This window comes from Artemia franciscana, chromosome 6 (genome assembly GCF_032884065.1).
Source record: "Artemia franciscana chromosome 6, ASM3288406v1, whole genome shotgun sequence".
Classification (NCBI taxonomy): Eukaryota; Metazoa; Arthropoda; class Branchiopoda; order Anostraca; family Artemiidae; genus Artemia; species Artemia franciscana.
Genome location: NC_088868.1, coordinates 30,355,997 through 30,374,529, shown reverse-complemented (window position 1 = coordinate 30,374,529; position 18,533 = coordinate 30,355,997). Strand labels below are relative to the sequence as shown.

Sequence of the window (18,533 nt, the reverse complement as noted above, 5' to 3'; positions counted from 1 at the left end):
TCCCCTAGAATTTACACGTGTTTTTGTGTTTTATCAAAATAATCTTCGGTACTTGTTTGATATACCCCTGCAGCCTTAGTTTAAGTTATTCATGCATTGAAACACTTTAAAACGGTTTCTTTTGCTAGTTTCTTTCAACTTAGAGCGAGAAAAGACAACGAGAATTGACTGAATAGCTCGGAAATATATAATTTGGCTATATATTTGGATATTAAGGGAGGGTGGGGGTAAAGTATTTGGACAGTTTGAAGTAAGAAAACAACTCGTACAGAATAATTGTAGCTAAACATTTTTCATGCAGACCAGATGTACTTTACCATCACCCCCATCCCTAATAAGCAAATATATAGCCCAAATTTGTGTCTAAAATATAGTATTTTTATCTTACCTATGTATATTTTATTAGGATTAACATAACTTCACTTCTTGACCTGGAGGGCGTATATCATGCAAGTACCTAATTTTTTGCCAGTATTGATTGTGTCAATCTAGTGGTTAACTTTGAAATAGCTATAATTCTTAATTATAGTAATTTACAATTATGATTATAAATAGATATTTATTATTATAATTTAAGCAGCCAAATATCTCGGTCTGGTGTACAAAATTAAATTGAAAATATCAATATTACTCAGTAACGTTCAACACTTACAGCCTTTCTTGATAACACCCACCAATAGAAATGCTAATTTGCTTCTATTAATCTTAGTTTCAATGCTTTACTTTGAACCAACAACTTTAAAAATGTTTTACTTCATATAATTATAAAGACTGAAAATGTTAAATATATCGGTGTTTGATAACCACGTTTAAAAACATCGATATTATTCAATAGTGTCAGTCAAACATTTTGTTTTGCTCAATAGACCCTAAAATTTTTATTTAAAGATTTATTAATAGTAGTTTTAATGCTTTACTTTGAACAAACAACTTTAAAAAGTTTTACTTTTTATAATTACAGAGTTTGAAGACGTTAAATATTCTTCAATAATGTCTGTCAAAAACTTTGGCATTGCTCAATAGACTCAAATGCTAGGAGTTCCTATATTCTTTTTCATAAGTAGGAAGGATGGGGTATTTTTTTTTAACTACTTGATTTCTTTCATTCGTATTTACTTTTAGTTTACTCGACAGACTTCTCTCATTACCTTTAAAAAAATGTTTGTCTCTAAGTTTTGGTGTTTTTTTTTTTTTTTTGTATTAGCAAAAGTATCTTGTTCATAAAACTATACGTTTTCATGAAATGTGCTTAAAAAATAAAAAAGAATTTAAAACTAAAAGTAAGGAGCAAGTTGAAAATTTAAAAAGAACAGAAATTATTCTGCATATAAGGAAGACTACCCCTCCAAAATTCCTCGCTCATTAAGCTAATGTTTTTTAGTGCTTTGAAAAACTTTCTTTCTCCAATTCAATGGCCCTTGTGGCCATTGAACAGGAACAATAAACTTTCCTGAAGAATTCGGGCAAAAAATTTGCACTTAAAGAACGAGCAGTTAAGGAGTTATATAGAGAATAATTTCTTTTAAAATATGTTTCGAGGCTGCTCCTTATTTTCAGCTGAAAAAACTAGTTTTGAAATTTAAATTATGTGTTCCCCCCCCCCCTAAATCATGCCCAGGCCTACCCAAAATGTAATATGAGGTACCGGCCCCTTAAACCCCTGACTTAGTGCTGTTAAAATATATATATCAATAATTGTAAATCGATTGATACCGCAATACTTTTTCAGTGTTGTGCATAAGAATTAAAATATTAAAATGTAATTTAAATTTTGAGTAAAAAAATAGAATAATCTTTAAAATGCGACGAATAGTATTTTTTTTAATAAGTCCCTGTTGATATTTCTACTGCAGAATTTGTGTGGACGATTGAGGTTATTATCGTTCATATAGACTGAATCAATAATTGGTAAATATATTATATACATTTGTTAACCCTATTGGAATATTTCATATAAGTAGTAAAAAAGAATTATTACTATTTAAAATTACTGGAAACAAAGTTCATAGTAGCATTCCCCCCAAAAAAAATAAATTCCGTGCGAAGCTCAGGATAACCTGTCTCTCCTTTTCCACCTCTGTTTCAAGAGGGATGGAAAAATAATATTTTTATAGTACATAGAGAAATATTGTAATTGATTCTTACTCCCCCTGCCTCTTTCAACTCTTATCTGTAAGGTTGCAGAGAGTTACCAATTTTGGCATTAAAATTTGCTCTCTTAGGAATCCCCCACCATCCCCGTCTATTAAATGACTTACCCTTCATGAAAACATCACAAAGTGTAATTTCACAAAAAAAAAAAAGTAAATTAACTTAGTTAAATCTAGCACTGCCACCATGCGGCGGTACTTCTGCTGCAACTGGGAAGCATACAATATAGTTTTTGATACTTTTAATCGACTAGCTTCTCAGATTTTTAAATTGATTGCAAATTAGTCCTTTTTCAATCAAAATCATAGCTTGGAACAGTAAAATGGCAGAAAACTCCCTCCCAATTCTCTAGGACCTTTCGTTTGATACGATCACTTCGGGACGATCACTCTCTTCCGGCAACGAAAATGAGGAATTCCACATTTTATACTTTGGAGCTTTAAACCCCCACGGTAGGGTTCTCTGATATGATGAATCTAATAAAGTGGTTTCCACTAAGATTGCTTGCTTTTTTGGAGGTATTTCCCCTAGTTGGAAAATCAGTCAAATTTTCTCAGATTGAAAATATGGTAGGTAATATTAATCGGAATCAGTTTTATGTATTTAAAGTCCGCATAAAAAGCCAATTTTTTTGATGCGTCATTGTCAATTGTCATCAAAATTTCGTTTTTAGTTTCGTTGAATATTGGCCCGAATCGCTTCTTACTTACAGTTCGTTATCAAGAGCTATGTGGTAAGATTTTCGGGTGATGTTCAATTTGAACCACTTCAATTTATTCAATTGGATTAGAGTATCGAAAGAAAGAGGGCCAATTTGATGCCTGGCTTGTAAGGTTAAAGTTGTTTTTTTCTTTCGCTAATCTGTACTTTTTTTATTGTCTGAAGACATAATGGATTTATATTCCAGGGGATTAACCCTCCTGTTATTAAAGAGGTAATATTTACGTGGGCTTTATAAAATCAAAACGGGGTATATATTCAGACAGGGTGACTTTTGAGTAATGACCCTTAAAAATGTAAAGATCTCGGCAAAGCCCCACTTTATCGGCTTTTGAGATCTTGTAAATCTGTTGACCTAGGGCAGACAAATGAAGTTTCTAGGAGGAAATCACAGCCCAAAATTTCCCCTTGAAAGCTGTATTTCGGTTTGAGTCTCATTTTCTTTTCCTCTAGGTTTTGGACCTAATGGATTACGATTAAATACATAATAATGCATAATAATTAAATAAAATATCGATTAAATAGACTAATCCCATTGCCAGGAATCTCAGTTTTGTTTCATTTTCATGCGATGTTAGTTACTCTTTTTATTTGATAATTGTTCTCTAAATGTATCTGAATATAAACTTATTCCAAAAAAAAATAAATTAAAATATATTACCATTCTCTCAACCCACCACTAATACCATGGTGTCTTAATTCCCCTCCTCCCCCACGCTCCTGATACTTTTTTTGCGGGTGCCCTTGGTTTTGCTTCTATCTGATTCTCGATACCTAGATTTACTAATCTTCTTCGGATTAGTTACCTGCCGGGAAATATATTAATCACTGGTTTTAGAACTGAATTTATTCAGTTTTTAGTTCTAGGGGAATATAAAGGTGTTATTCAATTGCTAAATATTTCTTTTTGCCATTTAAGGTCCAATTATAAATTTTTATTTGTCCAGTGTCACAAGTTTGTTTTTTTCATCTATTCATTTTGTTTCATTTGTTTTTAATACTACATTCCCAATTCATACCTTTACCTACACCTCCGTCCTAGTATACATCTCAAGCAAATTTATAAAGCCAATGATCTATAGTCGAGTTTGTAATTGACTCTAGAGGTCTAGATTTTTTATTGATAGATATGTTGATTTTTTTACCCTGACTAGCATTAGTCACATGCTATTAGGACATTTTAAACACATGTTACTGAATTTTTTTGTAACACAGATCTCAGTGTTGCCCTTGGAACATTCTTATGCTGGCTTTAGCTTGGGATAAGATGGCACTAGCCTCTGGTTTATTGCCAAGTTTAGCTAGATTTTAAACTTGAACTTGTTTCTGGACCGCTTCAGAAATTTTTTAATTCAACTAAGAAACTTTGGAATACTTTAAAATCCTTTAGAACTTTTTTGAGTTTTTGGCCATTATGAAATAATTAGCAGAGGAGGTTCTGAGGATAGGTTGAAGAAAAGGGGAAAATGGTGCATAAAATCTCTTGTGATGCCCTGACGTCATCCAAACCTAAATGTGCATTTGTACAATGATAAATACTCACTTAAAGTGTCCGTCGTATGACTCCACTCGATTGTTTTCAAGAGCTGGAGGTTAGGGGCTTGGAGTTTTCGACATAACCATATATATATATATATATATATATATATATATATATATATATATATATATATATATATATATATATATATATATATATATATATTGAATTTATTTTCATAGTTTCTTTTCCACCCGAATGCTGAAGATCCTTTTAAAGATCTTCAATGGATATCATATATTATAGATAATGTCTAATCAATATACTGTTTTCCTATTTCTTAGAAAAAATAAAGATTTTGGAAGACTACTGAGACTGATTGTCTTTTCGTTTATATGTTTATTTTGGCTTTATATTTTTGCTAGAAACATGTAGACAGGGGAATGAAATCAGGGATTTTCAAGTCCCAAGATTTGTGCAGTATTCATATAATTCATTATTTTTTACCTATTGTCTCTGTTTAGATATTTTACTTATTTATCATTTCCCTAGCCGTTTCAGCATTCGCTATAAATTCTAACTCAGTAATTTTTTTGTCAAATTTATATTTATCTTTTTTTTTTGTTTTTTGTATTATTAATTATATATTTGCGGTTTTCCAGAGAACTACAGCGAATTGAAAGTGTTAGCAAATCACCTGTAATTGGTCATTTTATGGAAACAATAGATGGTTCTGCTATCATTCGGACTTTTGACGTCGAAGAAAAATTCCAAAACGAATTTCATAAGAAATTGGATTCAAATATACACGCTGCTTTGCTACAAAATGCTGGCAATAGATGGCTGGGCGTTACCTTGGTTAGTGATGCTTAGCTTTGACAGAACGTGAAAAATTACAATTTTATACACTGCTTCCTAGAAAATAATAGCTGAAACTTATAAAAATGAGTTTTTCAAAGAACCTGCTAATTGTCATGTCTCACATCTGACAAACTTGTCGAAATAGTGATTTTCATTCAGACTCAATTGAACAGTAATTTCAAATTGCGCGAAGAAAAAAATTTCAAGTTCCAAAGAAAGGTCTAGAACCGATCAAGATGAGGCTCAATTTACATAAAAAGTATATCATACAAATTTTCATTGTCAAAAACCCTCAACTGGAGATTCATAGCCCTCAATTTAGAACGCCAAAGGAAATCATACTTTTCATGAGTAGGCTGCCTTCATCCAAAACAAAATAACTTTATTCTTAAATTTTTCAAGAAAACTACAAAATAGTATTTTTCTGAGTCAGATAAAATATTTTCTGAGTGCCATTTTTCCCCGTCTTTTGCTTTTCCTTTTTTGCAAAACGTTGAGCTATGTTTTGCTCATACGATATGTACATATTAGATTTTGGCTTTAGAAAACCAGTGAATTCACTTTTAGCCCTGTAGATACTATATTGTATCTTAGAAAGTATAATAGATAGTAATATTTTCATACTATATTGTGGGTTATCGAACTAGTGATCATAGAATACCAGGAGAGAGCCTTTTTTCCCTTCAATCTCGAACTCCAAAGAAAATCATATTTTGCATGGGTAGCACTCGGCTGCCTTTTCCCAAAACAAAGTAAATGAATTCTTAAATTTTTCAAAAAAATTAGAAAATGACATTCTTTTTCTGGCCAGTAAATAGATGCAATAGTTTCTTCCAAATGTTTTTCTATTGCCGTTTTATTTCCTCTTTTGCTGTTCCTTTTTGCAGAACGAGCAAGAATTTGTTCATCTAATATTTCCATGTTAGATTTTGGCTTTAGATAACCGGTGAATTGAGTTTTAGCCCTTTAGATACTATGTCGTATCCTAGAAAGTATAATACATAGAATTATTCTGATGCCAAAATATAGGTTTTCGAACCAGTGGTTATAGAATATCAGGAGAGATCCTTTTTTGACGAAAATGAAAAGACCTAGTGCCCATTTTAAGTAATAAATTTTTAAAAATATATTTTACTTTTTAAATGAAGCTAAACAAAAATGCCGTTTGTTGCCATTTTGTAATGGAAAATGCAGCTTTTGATATAGAAAATAGATTTGTCATGGACTGGAACGCTTAACCAATGGTCTAAAATTCCCCATGTTGAGAATTAAACAGTTCATGGTGACGAACTGTAAGTAAGGAGTGACCCAACTCAATAGTAACAAAAACTCTAAAGAACGGAATTTGAATTCCAATAGATACATCAAAAGAATCAGAGCCAAGTACCAACACTTATATTTATGATTGTTTAATGTTTGTTTATCGTCTATAATTTGTTGCGTAATGTTTTTTATTTCACCAAGAATTTGGTAAATAGCGCTCACTTCAAATGCACCCCCTCTTCCCTCCCCTATAAAAATACTGTAGCTATGCCCCTGTTTGCATGCAAAAGTACTTCACCTAATTTTGAGGAAATGGTAGGCACACCAAATATATACACAAAGCTCCCTACGATTACTTAAAGGAGGAAATGCCTAAACGCTGAAGAATAGAGCTTGGTTAAAGAGCCCTCTAGGATCATCGTAGAACTTGGTCATTGCATATTTTAAATAAATGCATAAACATGAGATCAGATTTGTCCAGTAATTCACATCCCACTTGTACTGAATTCCTGAAGGTTTTCAGACAGTTTGTGGTAACAGACTGTTGTAAGGAGTGACACGGCTCAATAGTAACCGAAAATATAAAAAACGGTATTTTCGTACCAATAACTACATCAAAAGCATTTGATTTTAATGCTGATTTTAAATATAAAAGTTTCATCAAGTTTAATCTTACCTACCAAAAGTAACGAGCCTGAGAAAATTTGTCTTGTTTTCGAAAAAAGGGGAAACTCCTCCTAAAAGTCATAGAATATTATCGGCCCATTCGAAGAGAAATGAAAAATTTTAGTGTCCTTTTTAAGTGACCAAAAAATTGGAGGCAACAAGGTACTCTCCCACGCTCATTTTTTTCTTAAGTCACCCCATAGAAATTCTGAAATAGCCATTTCATTCAATATAGTCGAAGAATTGAATAACTATGTCTTTGAGGATGACTTGGTCCCCACACACTCCCGGGGGAAGGGCTGCAAGTTATGAACTTTGTCCCTTGTTTACGTATAATATTGGCTATTGGATAGTATATAGAGGTCTTCAGGAGGAATTTTTTCTTGTGGGGGAGGGGTTACGTGGGAGGATCTTTTCATGGAGGAGTTTGTCGTTGGGAAAGGTAGTTTTCTATGAAGAGGGTGCCGGATTTCCCAGAATTATTCAAAAAACGATCAGAAATTAAATAAAAAAAAAGTTTTTTCAACTGAAAGCAAGGAGCAACATAAAAAACACAAAACAATCAGAAATTATTACGTATATGAGGGGGCTCGCCCCCTTTTCAATACCTCACTCTTTAAGCTAAAGGTTTTTAGCACTTTTTAAAGACCTATGTATTCTAATTAAACGGCCTTTGTGATTCAGGGATCACTCTGAAGGAGTTGGAGCAAAATTCAAACTTTAGCGTAAAGAGCGAAATATTGAAGAATGACCTCCTCATATACGTATAAATCTCTGTTCGTTTCAAGTTTTAATGTTGCTCCTTGCTTTCATTTGAAAAACTTGTTGCTTTATTTAATTGTTAGGAAAGAACGAGTAAAAAGAACGGTATATGCCTAGAGAAAAACATGTAGAAAAGAAAATAATTCCTGCTCCATAATAGGCAAAATAATTGTAGCTAATAAATTTTTTATATAAGAGGAGTAAAGGAAAGGAAAGAACGAGCATTATAAAAGAAAATCAATTTCAAACAATATAAGAAAGAATTATTCGAAGCAATACTAAACGTAGATACTGCTAAATGGCAGATAATAAAACAAACAATTCCCTTTTTTTGTTAAAACATATCACCCTCTGCTTATTTCATGACGTGTAACAAGTTAGGACGTGAATAAGCTAGGAATCCTTGGAAGACAACAGGAAACTAGTGAAGACTTGGGATATTAGTAAAAATATGGACGATCCTGCTACTGCTCGATTTAGACAACGAATCAACAGCGCCGAAATATACAGTTCATGGGGCATAGGAAAGGAATAAAACAATTAAGCGGGCATATACTTAGTATACCAAATTCTCCATAAGTGGCATCGTTAGGTATAAGATGAGATCATCAGAGCTTGTGAAGAAGATTTAAAGGGAAGAGTTGAATTCAAGTTTATATCTCGAACCATCGGAATACAGAAAATTTACAAGGCTTACTTTAAAGGCAAAATCAAAAACAGCCAAGAATGCCTTGACCCTATTGTAGCTATTTTAAAACGACTTAATGATGAGTTATTTCTGACAGTATGCTATGTTTTAGCAGAGTTAATTGATGCTTTATATGGCAATACGGGGCTCGGGGTTCAACCCCTGCCGCAGAATCATCTTTCAGAGACAATTGGGAGGCTTGAGAGAAGCAACGCATCAATGCCAGGCTTTTATATTGCTTACATTACATGTTTAATGTAAACTTCACATTAAATGTTTTCTTTGCATTTACCACTTCTTGCAGAACATACAAAGATCAAGTAATTCAAGGATTTTGGTGCAGAGTTGCAAACTCTCTAGGATGGGTCAGCTACTTTATTCCAAGTGAACTTCTCTGTGCTCAGTAATATATTGTTGCTTTTAATGCTATAATAAAGATTATTGTTCTTCCTTGAAGAAAACATGTGAGGGAACAGCATGCTTTTTTTGGACTATCTCTTCTTCGAAGAGCATCTTTAAGGTTCTGGGCTTCATGCTTGGTCCACAGGATTATTTAAGAAGCTGTATGCCAGTTTGTACGTTACCTCATTGACTTATTGTGACAAAAACCAGACACGAGCAATTAGGAGGTCGGGAGGATCCCCAAAACTTTGCTCGTCAGGACATCTAACGGTGGTCAGGCAAAAGCTAAACTTGGTGGAAACTGAAAAAAGGTTTCGTAGCTTCAAATTTTGGGAATCCTGATCAGGCCTCTGTAGGAGGGATACCTAAATTATTGCCATCAGAATATTTTGAAAATGAAGCTAACGCACCTCAATAAAACTACGTGGATGAAAGTAATTATTCAGGGTGTTTTTTTGGGTGTCCAGATTCAAATCATCTTCTGTGGGTGAATGGGATGCTTCAATTCATGTTATCAGGAACTGTTACAAAAGAACGGTCGGATTTCAAACACACTTTGTTAGAAGTAAAGAAAATAGTGGCCTAGTCATGTCTTTGGGGAATCTAGTGTCAGTGCAACTTTTGTTGGGGAGTGAAAAGGGGCTTCTGTGTTCTCGTCATTTGGGCATCTAGCCCAAATGGCTATCTTATGTCGACAGAACGTTGTCTAAGTAAAAGTAAAGTGTCCTATCTCTGTCTAACAGAAACAAATTATCTTAAAATTTGCTAAGAGGCATCTCAGTTCTTATTGGAGCTCTATGTTACGCATATAAGCTATCTTACAGCGCTTTTTTTTAGCGTAACTTTCACATAAACGGTTATCTTTAACATCTAGACTTTCTAAGTCCTTTCTTTTCTCTTATGATTTTCTAGTAGGTATCAGTGTCCTTATTTTGGTATTGAATTGCTTTCTAATGAGCCCTTTCCGTCACCTCCCTTCCAGCATTTTACTCCTTGAGCCATTGTCCGGAGAGCCACTTATTATCAAATCCAATAAATTCTAATAATTCTATTGTTTAAGGTTTTGTTAAGAGGTATCGTTGTTTTATTTTGGCTATTTGTTACTTACTTTTATACCCTTTTTCTTTTACATTCTTCCCAGACCTGTTTTCCCAAAAAGTCTAGCAACCTCTGGGAAAAACTTTTTTTTAAAGATGTGCTAGGATGTACTATATTTCTTATTCCAGCTTTGCCAATTTCCACTTACCACTTTTTGGAGAATCTAAAACATTTCTAAAACTCTTTTCTTATAGGATTTACTAGGAAGTATCATAGTGTTTATTTCGGCTGTGAGTTGCCTATTAATGAATCAGATTTTCCCTGGAAGTTTGACCGAAGCACAAATAGGTGTAGCACTAAATTCTACCCTAGTTGTGCCTATTTTCCTCACTTGGATAGTCAGATTTACATCAGAATGTGAAGCCAACATGGGATCTGTAGAAAGGATTCAGATGTTTCTAGATGTGCCTGAAACAATAAAGCATAGATGTAAGAGTGAAAATGTTTTTATTTTTTCCTATATAGTCTTTTAGGTCACACTTTTACCGCATGGAAGGACACAAAATTCTGCCTCGTAGTACTTATTTGCCTCGCTTGGATAGTTAAAATACACCAGAATTTGAAGTCGGCATAGAATATCTAGAAAGGATTTAGATGCAAGGGTCCAATAATTTTTAGTTTTACTTGGTCAAACTGCCCTTCCTTACTAAACTACTGCTGCCGTTTCCGCCACTAATGACTCATCAACACACACGTGATCGTTGCTCCTCTGCAAAATCTCTGCAAAATTTTATGTTTTAATCCCTCCTATGAAGCTATTTTTTTATTACCGCTTGCCACGACATTGAATACGACCCAGTGTTGCCAGTCACTTGGTCTAGAGTTGACAGAACTTTATTCCAAGTATTTTTGACATACTTGGAGTTGTATTTTTGAAGTTTTTTGGAATAAAAACTTCCACCTATGGTTATCTGAACAGTAAAGGCCAATTAACAAAACAAGTTTTTGGAGATTATGAAAAAGCAAACAAATACAAAGTTGAAACAATAGGGAAAATCTTTTCAAAACAGTGGAAATCAATTCTTTGAATATTTCGGCCCTATGTCCAAGGGCCGTCTTCAGCCCAATACGAGAAAGAGAGAGAGGGAAAAAGATATTTATTTCTAAATAAACTTACATTAAAATGCGAAAATTAAAACTAATAATGTTTTTTTAACTTTTTTAAAACAGTGAAGTGAGATGGTAAATTCATTCAAACAAAACAGAACAAAGTGATTAAATGCAATTCTCAGAACCAACCTTGCATTTTTTAGCAGCCTGTCTCAAAGGCCTTTTCATAACTGGTTCAATACCATTATAAATAGGTTCAGTAAAATATTTTGTTAGATCATTTTTAATTAAATTTGAGTATAAGGAATTTAGTGAATACTCCCCTAAGTCCCTATTCAAAGAATTATTATTATTTACTTTGAGACTAATTTCGATTGATTTCCGAGCCACCTGTTTTATCCCCAAATCATTACTGATGAGTGAAGATTTTTCAAAATGTATCGTGTGGGAGGGATTATTAAATATATGCCAACATCAAGCAGAATCAAAGAAGGTGTTGGAACTGTTTCAAATTAATACCTTGTCGATGTCTTTTTTATGCTCTTGTAGCCGTTTTTTAAGATTCTGATGGGTCCTGCCAACATAGTAATTTCCACAGTCACAAGGTATTTTATAGACCCCTCTTTGGCAAGTAACTGGGGTCTTATCTTTACCGAAATTTAAGAAATTCATGATTTTCAAATTATTAGTAAAAACTAAATACAGATTATTTTTTGTGCAAATATTTTTTATTTTTGTTGTTATTGTTTGTATTTATCTGGTATACAATACAGGAATAAGAACTTTGCTAAAGCTCTTGTATCAACAGAATCGAATGCTTGCTCATAATCTATAAAACTGAGGACAAAAGATGTTTTATAACGCAGGCACCTCTCAGTTGTAAACCTAAGGTTGAAAATTCGGTCGACACATTCTGGACCCTTTCTAAAACCACGCTGTTCTTCTCTTATAACTTTTTCTACAGCATCTCTCAGTCTAAAAAGCATAATATTACTAAGTGATTCGGTATCAATAGATACAAGGCTAATGCCTCGATAAATACCAGATACACTATAAATCACCTTTTTTAAACAATGGTTCAATTATGGTTGTCATGAAATCGCTAGGTACTTTTTTTTCAAAAATTTTATGCATAATCTTCAGTAACTTGTTTCTAACCTCAGAGCCATCATATTTAAGAAAATTATTAACCACGCTGTCAGCATCTGGGGCCTTATACTTTTAAATCCTTCTAGTACTGTCGCTAATTCTTCCTAAAAAAGAATCTCCTTCTAATCCTAGCTGCCAGAAAATTTTTCATTTTCTTCTGTTTCTTTTCCTTCAACTATATCTCGGTTTAGCACATTCTCAAAATGTTCTGCCCATCTCTCTTTAACTCCCTTCTTATCACTAATTGTGGTTCCGTTCCTATCTTTAACTGGAACAAGTTCGGACTGACTACTCCCTCTCAATTTATTAACATACCAGTACAACGTTTTACTATTATGGCGTCTAGCTGCATCTTCCAGATCCTCGGCAATTTTATCCATGGCCCCCACTTCACTCCTCCTTCGTTCATGTTTTAGTGGTTTTTCCATTTTTTTACATAACTTTTGATTTTATGTGATCTATCACTCAGATAATTCTTGTACAAGCCCCTTATCCTCTCTAGTAAACATAAAGCCTTTTCACTCATATTCGTAGCTGCAGTCCTAACTTTCCTAAACCAGACACCATCAGTAACTTTAAAAATTGTTATTCTAAAATTATTCTAATCATCTTCCATATTGTCAAATTTTAAACTCTGAAGTTTAGTATTCAACTGTTCCTGGAAAGTTTCTCTCAAGTTCTCATCTTGAAGTCTACCAGCATCTTAACTTCTCGAGAGGTAACCCTACCGAAATATCAGCTTTAAATTAACCCTAGACACTGCTAGATGGTGATCTTCTGCATTTTCCAACCATCTTTTACATTGTCTCCAGTTTAGCATTCAACTGCTCCTGGAAAGTTTATCTCAAATTTCCATCCTGGATTCTACAAACATCATAATTTCCCGAGAAGTAGTTACCTTTCCGAAATATCTGCTTTAAATTATCTCTACCGTCTCAGAAATTAATTATATTGCTTATCCATTCTTTTAATTATATAAAATATTCTATATTTTAGGGGAATGCAGCTGTTCGGACAATATAGGCAGTATATCTTTTTTTTTTTTGCTACTAACATAAATGTGAAATATTTTACTGACAGTAAAAACAGTGAAATATCATTTTAATATAAGTAGAAGAAATTTTAGATATGGTTAGTCCATTTAATTTAAGTAAATAATAAACTAAATAAAAAAACAGCATATAATTACTTAAAGGTTAAAGATATTCAACAACTTTTGGCTATTCGACAGTGAAAATTGATATTTTTCTATTGATATCCACTAGATGTTTTCTTTTGCTTTGTCTGTTAGATTTTACTTTTTTTAAGCTGCTCATACTAATTTTAAGTTTACTATAGACTGTGCAAATATTAGAAGTAGCTGGCCTGAACGCGGTGAAATATCGTTTCATGATCTGACAGTTTATCAAGGATCAAATGCAGAAGCAACATTGAAGAATATCACCCTTCAGATTAAACCAGGGGAAAAGGTGAGTTTAAAATTCAGGCTCTTATTTTTGAAATACAGCGAATTATAAGAAGCAGTAACAAGTGAAAGTACAAATATTATGCCTTTTGTAAGTATAAGAGGTGTGGTATAAAAGTAAAGAGAGTGTTGATTCTCCAAGTGACCCTGATCTTGTAATCCTGTGGCGTTGTCCTTGAGAGAGCACATTTATCAGAACCCTCCCATAGCTCAGTTGGTGTTTCTACTCCTTCCATTATATACATAATTTCTTAGACTGTGATTAGTGAAGTTGTGTTTTAGTTATGCGTCATGGGAAATTGAAAACTGGAATTTGGAGCAATGTTGTTCCATCAAATTTTGCGTAAAGCTTGGACAATCAGCATGTGTGACGTTTAAATAATGAAAACTGGCCTATGAGGAGCTTTCTTTATCCCAAACTCAAATCTTTCTCTAGAACAAAGCAGTTTTGGAAGGCAGAAGTAAGGTTGAAGGTGAAGAACGTTCAGGGAGGCCTTCACCTTCAAAAACTGACAAAAACACGGAATGTGTGAAAACACTAGTGAGAATAGATCGTAGTTTTACATTACGAATGTTGAGTAAACAATCAAATCTGAACAGATTTACCGTTCCTCAAATTTCTGGTGAAAACTTGCAATGCGGCAAATCTTTGCCAAAATATCATAAAAACTCTTTTGACAACTAAATTGAGCAGAAGGATAAGTGAAAAGATAAACGTCGTGATCTTCTATATAGAATCAAACAGTTCGTGGTAACGAACTGTAGTAAGGAGCGACCCGGCTCAACAGTAACCAAAACTCTAAAGAATTGAATTTTGATATCAATAGCTACATCAAAAGAATTGCATTTTAATGCTGATTTTAAATATATAAGTTTCATCAAGTTTAGTCCTACCCATCAAAAGTTACGAGCCTGAGAAAATTTGCCTTATTTATGAAAATAGGGGGAAACACCCCCTAAAAGTCGTAGGATCTTAACAAAAATGACACCATCAGATTCAGCGTATCAGAGAACCCTACTGTAGAAGTTTCAAGCTCCTATCTACAAAAATGTGGAATTTTGTATTTTTTGCCAGAAGACAAATCACGGGTGCGTGTTTATTTGTTTGTTTTTTTTGTTTTTTTTTTCCCCAGGGGTCATCGTATCGACCAAGTGGTCCTAGAATGTCGCAAGAGGGCTCATTCTAACGGAAATGAAAAGTTCTAGTGCCCTTTTTAAGTGACCAAAAAATTTGGAGGGCATCTAGGCCCCCTCCCACGCTCATTTTTTTCCCAAAGTCAACGGATCAAAATTTTGAGATAGCCATTTTGTTCAGCATAGTCGAAAACCATAATAACTATGTCTTTGGGGATGACTTACTCCCCCACAATCCCTGGGAGAGGGGCTGCAAGTTACAAACTTTGACCAGTGTTTACATATAGTAATGGTTATTGGGAAGTGTACAGACGTTTTCAGGGGGATTTTATTTTATTTGGGGGTGGGGCTGAGGAGAGGGGGCTATGTTGGAGGATCTTTCCTTGGAGGAATCTGTCATGGGGGAAGAAAAATTCAATGAAAAGGGCGCAGGATTCTCTAGCATTACTATAAGAAAACAATGAAAAATAAACATGAAAACGTTTTTTCAAATGAAAGGAAGAAGTAGCATTGAAACTTAAAACGAACAGAGATTATTACGCATATGAGGGGTTCTAAAAATACTTTAGCATAAAGAGCGAGGTATTTAGGAGGAGATAAATACCTTGCTCTTTATGCTAAAGTATTTTTATTAATTTCAACTATTTATTCTACGGCCTTTCTGATTCAGGGGTCATTCTTAAAGAATTGGGACAAAACTTACGATTTAGTGTAAAGAGCGAGGTATTAACGAGGGTACAAACCCCCTCGTATACATAATAAAAATATAAGGTTATGAAAGTTTGTTACGTAAGTTAATTCTTAAGTTACGCATATTTTTTACTAATAAAAACGTTCGTTAAAATTAAAAGTTCTAGTTGCCTTTTTAAGTAACCGAAAAATTACAGGGCAACTAGGCCTCCTTCCTCACCCCTTATTTCTCAAAATCATCTGATCAAAACTAAGAGAAAGCCATTTAGCCAAAAAAGGAATTAATATGCAAATTTCATTTTAATAATTTATGTGCGGAGAGCCAAAACCAAACATGCATTAATTCAAAAACGTTCAGAAATTAAATAAAAAAAAACTAATTTTTTTAGCTGAAAGTAAGGAGCGACATTAAAACTTAAAACGAACAGAAATTACTCCGTATATGAAATGGGTTGTCCCCTCCACAATCCCTCGCTCTTTACGCTAAAGTTTGACTTTTTGCCACAATTCTACTTTTTAAAACAATTAAAAGCTTTAGCGTAAAGAGCGAGGGATTGTGGAGGGGACAACCCATTTCATATACGGAGTAATTTCTGTTCGTTTTAAGTTTTAATGTCGCTCCTTACTTTCAGCTAAAAAAATTAGTTTTTTTTTATTTAATCGCTAATAGACACGATTATTTTGGTCGGGTGGTCACAAGTGATGAAACACTAATTTTTCAATACGATCTGGAAACCAACAAGTGAAGTGAGGGGTCACAACCTCAAAATATTTTTCGACCAAAGGAGGCTCGGATGAGTAAGTCAAAGGTTAAATCAGTGCTGATTTGTTTTTCTTTGACAGAAGGAGAATTTTCCAAAAACAATTTGCTTCTCCAGGAAGAACTGATTTAATTCCTTTTTTATAAACCCGTCAGAAACCTTGACGGTTGACCTTGAGGAGGTCAGAAAAACGGTCATTCGTAAAACCAGAAATTGCAGAAAAATAGTTGTTCATCATGACAACGCTCCATATCGTATTGACCTCTTCATAAGATAACTTTTTACCTCAAAAAACATTCCTGTGATTTCCCATCTTCCTGTTCTCCTGATTCAGTCCATCTGACTTCTTCTGATTTTCTAAACTGAAAAATGTCCATTACCCAACATTCTAAAAAAAGCCTGAATTCGCTAATTACTGCAATAAATGCATATATTGTGGCCAAATGTAGTCCAGTGTGTATATTGTATACTCCAAGTAATGTTCAGTGTATGTTTTGTTCGTAGTGTTGTTTAAATATCACAAGGAAACTAAACTAAATATGCTGTATCTACAAATTTTAATGCTTTTAATATTTTTTTTTTCGGCACTTTTAGCCCTATTCTTAGTGATGCATGTGGAAATGGGATAGATGCGAAATGTTAGCTATAGAATGGAAAAGAAAACTATTCAGTAAAAGGAGGTGGCAGAAAAATGAAATATATGTAATCGTTGAGTCTTGTTACGAAACAAGCTGAGAGGGAAGACTAAATTAAAGCTGAAAAACTAGGTTTGGGTTTAATTCATGGAAAATACCGACTTTTTGAAATTATGCTATCAAAGTAATAATACTCCATGCTCGTAAGAAGTGGAAGAGACTCAAATTTTCAAAATACGATCATATCGTATTTTGAGCAAAGAAAATTATTTGATTAGCGGTAGTTAAAGGTATTTGGTTTTATTATTTGATAATGTCAAGAATTGTTACTTAAATTCTGTAACAAAAGGCTATGAAAAGATTGAAAATGATAGTTCTACTTTTTATGGCTGTTAAGTAAAGATTTCCCAGATTTCTTGGACTAAAACTAATTTCCCAAAATTGTCTTAGAACAAGGCTAACTAAATTTAACTGCTGACTTTACAAGTGTCTGCAGAAAAACTCCTATTTGACAGAAAAATTATGGGGGGATTGCTTAAGGCTTAAGAAGGGTGAAAGAAAGGCTTCTTTTTCCCTGCCAAATATTAAAAAAAAATTCTTCTTTTTGGTTTTCCAGAACTCACCTGGTAAAGACAAAAAAAAAAGAAAAAGAAAAATTTAGAACTAAAAGTAACAACCAAGTTAAATTGAAATTTATTTTCGTGCTTAACATACCTTCGGAACCAACTATGACGAGATACATTTGTTACCTTAGGTCTAATCGAAGTTTAAATTATTTTGATATTTACTTTTGTACCTTATCACTCACTGACTAAAAATATATTGGACCACCAGATAACCCACTCTTGGGAGAACCAGATGTGAAATACCTTCTGCTGGGCCAACTGTGAAACCCAGGGGTGTTTGGATCACCTTTCTGTTTTAATCCCTGATTTCGTTTCTAGCAGAAAATTACAAGGTAACTATGACTATTATTTGGCTTCTGTGTTTAATTCCTCACTAATATGCATTATCTTGCAGATTGGCATCTGTGGGAGAACTGGCTCTGGTAAAACAACTCTACTCTTAAGTATTTTGAATATGGTAACAGAAATGGAAGGAACAATTTTTATCGATAATATAGATATCCAAAGGATATCAACAAATGTCCTTCGACGAAATATATGCTTGGCTGAACAAGAGCTATTCTTCGTTCTGCCAACATTGAGGTAATGAATATCTATCTATCTATCTATAAAAAAACAAGTTGTTTGTTTGTGTGTCTGTCTGTCGACTGACGTCATGTTTGTGTGTCGACTGACGTCATGTTTGTTGACTGAAGTCATTATAAGGATTGAACTGTATGTCGTCATGAAGTTGTTTGTCGACTGACGTCATGTTTGTCGACTGACGAAATTACAGACCGGGACACAAATGACGACCAGGACACTCAAAGAGAAATTACAGACTGGGACACCGGGACACAAATAACGACCGGAACACAGGGAATATAAATGACGACCGGGACACAGGGACACAACTACTACGGGGACGCCGGGGGGCACAGGGGGATATATAA

General features: G+C 33.8%; 1 protein-coding gene across 4 annotated transcripts in view; it reads left to right on the top strand.

The window, feature by feature from the left end:
- Window positions 1–18,533, top strand: part of LOC136028300 (ATP-binding cassette sub-family C member Sur-like) — a 234,735-nt gene that overhangs the window by 187,561 nt on the left and 28,641 nt on the right. For all 4 annotated transcript variants that reach the window (XM_065706058.1, XM_065706059.1, XM_065706061.1 and 1 more), the window contains 4 exons: window positions 5,014–5,209; window positions 10,286–10,520; window positions 13,629–13,759; window positions 17,996–18,183. In XM_065706058.1, the coding sequence (XP_065562130.1) occupies window positions 5,014–5,209; window positions 10,286–10,520; window positions 13,629–13,759; window positions 17,996–18,183 (750 nt within the window). The remainder of the gene's footprint in view (window positions 1–5,013; window positions 5,210–10,285; window positions 10,521–13,628; window positions 13,760–17,995; window positions 18,184–18,533) is intronic.